This window comes from Vigna radiata, chromosome 2 (genome assembly GCF_000741045.1).
Source record: "Vigna radiata var. radiata cultivar VC1973A chromosome 2, Vradiata_ver6, whole genome shotgun sequence".
Classification (NCBI taxonomy): domain Eukaryota; kingdom Viridiplantae; phylum Streptophyta; class Magnoliopsida; order Fabales; family Fabaceae; genus Vigna; species Vigna radiata.
In genome coordinates, this window is record NC_028352.1 from 15547518 (window position 1) to 15552353 (window position 4836).

General features: G+C 29.7%; 1 protein-coding gene across 2 annotated transcripts; it reads right to left on the minus strand.

Annotated features, from left to right (window-relative positions):
- Nucleotides 1-946: 946 nt before the first annotated feature.
- On the minus strand, nt 947-4521 carry LOC106752557 (probable terpene synthase 2). Of its 2 annotated transcripts, none has more exons than XM_014634261.2 (7): nt 4304-4521; nt 3904-4192; nt 3200-3575; nt 2876-3091; nt 2661-2799; nt 1625-1870; nt 947-1297 (listed from the first exon to the last, which is right to left on the minus strand). In XM_014634261.2, exons 1-7 carry the CDS (start codon nt 4430-4432, stop codon nt 1004-1006), a joined length of 1689 nt encoding a protein of 562 aa, XP_014489747.1. In that variant the 5' UTR covers nt 4433-4521; the 3' UTR covers nt 947-1003. The 2 variants fall into 2 exon arrangements, with proteins under 2 accessions (XP_014489747.1, XP_022631526.1); XM_022775805.1 differs by having other exon boundaries at nt 2661-2802.
- Nucleotides 4522-4836: the final 315 nt, after the last annotated feature.

Here is a 4836-nt window from a genome sequence, read left to right on the forward strand (position 1 = left end):
TGGTTTCTTTTATTTCCAAACGTACAAATCATTACTTTTAATGGAATGTCTTCAACGCACATATTCCATAGTTAAGTCATTAAAATGTTATAAACAACACAAGATCCCTACACTCTATAGCAGCTCATTTATGCACAATTTATACCGTGAAATGTATTTTTCTATTTTAAAAATCAAAACTACTCCGTTTCTCAACACTAAGGAACTTCTTTGATCCAATCGCTTTCTACCACATGTAAGGTTTTATTTCTAATTTAAAAAAGTTTTTTTAAAAGTTTTTTTATAACTTTTTGACAATATATACATGATAGTTTATGATTAGTTTGTTTCAAATATTGTTTTAAAATAAATTAGTAATAACACATATCTTGTTATCAAAAAGTTGTTAAAAAAAATTTGTTAACATATCAACATCCTTTCCAATTTCACTAAGAACATCCATCATTCCCTTTATACCCACCACAAGCAACAACGTTCTAATATCAATTTTCCTAAAATAATTTGGTCATCCCTAAATCTGTCTATTTTACAACTTAATGTTTCGGTATAATTTAATCATTATAAAATATACTAAGATATATTAAAGAGATAAAAGATAAAAGGATAAAGATGTATAAGCTATCCTTAACTCTACCATCTAATCATTGTAAAACTTTGCAGCATACCAACATGGTTAGTATTTTATGGAAAGATATAATGTGTTTTTAGATAACTTCAAAGCAAATTAAAATCCAGTATCATCCTCAATATAATATTTAAGTTGCTAATTTCAATTTGTTATTGGAAGAAATATGCATTTTAATTGTCTAAACATGATGTTTAATATTTATCAGAGGAAATATTATTAAAAATATTATTAATTGACAGAAACTTTCCTTTTTGACAAATTTTTATTCTTTGACAAGCTTGTCCAACAATCCAAAAGGATACGCAAGCAACATGGGGTTTGAAGCCGTTACACAAAATATAGATCACCAACGATTAAAGACCAAAGCTTTTAAGTTTATACAAACATCTTTTTAACTAATAAAGCTTCAATGTGATCTTTCATTATCCCTTCAGCATTTGTAAAGATATCTTCGTCTTTGAAAACCACGTCGACCATACGTGCAAAGTTGATTGCACGCATAAGAAATTTTATTGGTACTTGAATAGGAGCTAAGCATGCATCGTTTATGTCCTTCCAAGCATTCTCAACTAACTTATGTAGTTCTTCAATGACACATTTCCTTGAGATTTTATACTCTTTCATATAACATTGAATGCTTGAAACAACATGTTGTCTCTCCTGTTCAAACTTCACAGACAAAAATAGAAACAAAAAGAAAAAAACAGAATTCAAACAAAATCAATATTTAACATATAGGATTTACAAATGATCTTAGAAAAATTATTATTTCTTTATCTTTTAATATTTTAAGAGTTTTGCAATTGCCAACTCTTAATATAAGATAAATTTCTTCATATCAAATTACTTATAAGTGGTTCATATAGTTTATAAAGAAATTGACAAGTACAATTCTATTATTATTATTTCATCTAGACATATTTTCTAAAATTAGGTATAATTTGTCATTTTCTGTTTAGTTAAATTGATAAAAATTAATTAGTGTGTAGGGTGCACCTCATCTCCAACAATGTCATCCTTGATCCTAAGCAGAACTGTAGAAGCTACAATAATCACTGGTTCATTCGTTGCCCATAGAAGGATCTCCTCTGTTGTATCTTCCATGCCTAGGAAGGATGAGGTAATCAAGAGAGGGTAACCACTGGATATTGTTCTTACTTGCATGTATTCCTCCACTGTTGGAACGTGGTTGGAATGGCACCATCTTGCCTCAACCATCTGAGCCTGGACTAGTCTTTTTATCTAGTATAAAAGGCACAAATATATAATATTGAGAAATATATTCCACTCTTTTCACTGGATATAAGAAAAAGATGGTCACACTTTGTGTATCTCATCATGGAATATAAAAATTTTAAAGCTACACCTTTCAATCTTTCTACATCTATCTAACCTTTTAATAAAATATTAATATTTTAATAATTCTCCTTTATATATTCATCTCATTTTATTTTATATTTTAAAATAAAATTGTTTTCTTTGGTGTTGAATACTATAAAGTATAAAAGTGATGTCTATGTATCGTCACCCATCACATAATACAATTTTTATTTTTCTAATGAAATAAAAAATCTCACACAGAGTATCTGAGATGATGCCCTTACGGACTGGACCTTTATTAGAAACATTATTAATATAACAAAATGATGAAATTCTCGTATTAAGATATTCTGAATATCTTTATATTAGACTCAGTATATTTGGATAGGTCCTTTCAACACATGCAACAGGTATAAAACTTCGTGTTATATACGAGGTAAAATTGTTAATTCATTTATTATTATTATTTTTATTACATGTAATATGCTTCTGACTTCAAAGTGTTTTAAAATTATAATTATCGAACGTTTATAGTTATATATATATATATATATATATATATATATATATATGTATGTATGTGTCATAATAGGATAAGTGATACTTTAAAAGAAATATATTTTTATACACGTCAAAGAATATTTAATGTAACTTCTTAGTATCAGTTGAATATAAGAAAAAAGTAATTGAAACTATAATTTTATAATTTTACCTCTTTCGTGACATACTTAATGCAATATACTTTTCCTTGCTTTCTCATCTCTTTGTCAATTTCTTCACATACGTCCAAAATTGCCTTATAACATAATTGCATGTATTTTGGGAGATCAACCAAGCAACGAATATCCCACCTGCTAGTTTTGAGAAAGATATCTTTGATATATTGGTGGAATTAAGCTAAAGATATATCATTTTGATGTGCCTAACCTGTCAATTGCATTGGTGAAAAGCTCAAGTTCTTCTATGGTTCCATAAGCATCGTAGATGTCATCAACGATGGTAGTTAGAGCTGCTAATTTTGCTGTTATCCATCTAGAATGTTGTGGTTCAAAGTACACCCCCAATGCCCAAAAATAACATTCTACGATCCTATCTCGTGTAAAAGGTAAATTGGATGAGACATCTAAATCCTTATACCACCATCTGAATAAAAAACAAAACAACATTAATATTCCAAAGACAAAAACAAAAAGATAGAATTTTTAACTGATTTATACATCAAAAGGTAATATGTCTGGAAAAAGATATTACTTGGTTATATTGTTGAGTTCTTTCAAATGTAGCTCCTGCAACTTGTTAAAATCTAATTTTGCAAATGTTATCAATTTTTCGTCATGAGATGGATATTTTTCGTAGAAAGACACAAAGTATGTTGTCTCCAACCTAGGCAAACCTCGGCGAAGTGATTGTCTTAATGTATGCTGAACTCGTGCCACAAGAGAACAACTTAGTTGTGTGGTTATAAACTTAGTTAAATGCTCCAGACTGAAATTGTGGGCTTCTTCAAGTACATCTTCTCCACGACATCTTAGTTGGGCTGCTTCATACAAACTTAACATTCCTTCAATATCATCGGCTAAACATTCTTTAAACTTTCCGGTTTGGTCTTCGAATTTGAAAAATACACCTGTTAACTTATAAACATGTGTTAATTCAAGATATATATTTAGATAAGGATCACCCCTCACTTAGGAAGGTTAATGGAAGCATTTGGAACAATATTTGGGCTATGCTCAGCATCTGGGATCATATTTGGCTGTGCTTTGCATTTAGGGCACTATTTAGGTTGTACTCACATTGTGTATAGTCAATAGGATTAGAGTACTGTAAGAGCTTAATGATTCTTTCACTCAAAAGTAAACTTAAACAATATATTTAATACCATCGTAGTGATTTCAACAAGATGTTATTGTTCTATGAAAAGTAAATTTGGTTAAATGCTCATGAAAACCTACTTGAAGAAATGCGGTATCCATGTTGTCTAAGGAGCCGAAAGTTTAGAGCCGTGTGGTAAAGATCATCGTTTTTGTGAGCTATTATATTATTGTCCTTTGTTGAAATGTCATAAACTTGACATAGAGCAGAGTCAATTTCGTGGTCGAAATGGTAAGACACACCCAAACGTTGGACTGCATCAATGAAGTTCAATTTAAAAGAGAAATTGTTATCATCAATAGATGAAACAAGCCTCTTCCTCACGTGCTCTTTTAGTAGTTTAGCTTGTTGAATACGGCTATCACTTTCCTGCATGAAGTAGTAATGAAAGGCCCGTCTTATGAAATGTCATCTACACAGATGAAATGTTAAATACATGCAAATGTAACATTTTAGGTAAAGAGATGAAAAAGTAAATACAGCGGAAGAAGGAACATAGGAAAGAAAACGATCGCCCCAAACGGAGGGATGAAAATTTGCAGTGGGTCGAGTGAAGGGAGGTTTTGCACCAGTGGCAGAAATTGGAAGTGATAAGCCTCCGTTGTACATGGTTTGTATGGGACTATGATTATTACGAAGTAACAGACACCCTTCTTCAATTGTGTATTTCTGTTCTCTGTCACATGGTATACTGACACACGGAATTTATAAGAGGTAATGGATTAAATTGAGAATACATATCTTTGAGTCCACATAATTAAGACAGTGTATAAATGAAAAGAAAAATAATTTTCAATGTTTTTTAAAAGTTTCAAAAGTAAAAAGTTCAATAATTATTCTCAATATCTTTACTTTTTAAATTAGTTAATGTTAAACATCATTAAACTTAGATATATTAATTATGATCACAATTATTTTTATTCGGTTTAGTAAGTATATTGTGGTTTAAATAAACTCATGTGACTGAAAAAAAAATATTTATAAAATTAAAAAATTATTATTAAGTTTATAAA

Bases quoted from the DNA above. Each gene is read 5' to 3' on its own strand.
- LOC106752557 (XM_022775805.1), bottom strand. From the start codon at position 4,432: ATGTACAACGGAGGCTTATCACTTCCAATTTCTGCCACTGGTGCAAAA. The intron at 3,576-3,903 runs GTAGGTTTTCAT...ATAAGTTAACAG, and splicing joins TGGATACCGCATTTCTTCAA to GTGTATTTTTCAAATTCGAA. The intron at 2,803-2,875 runs GTTAGGCACATC...TCTCAAAACTAG, and splicing joins TTCACCAATGCAATTGACAG to CAGGTGGGATATTCGTTGCT.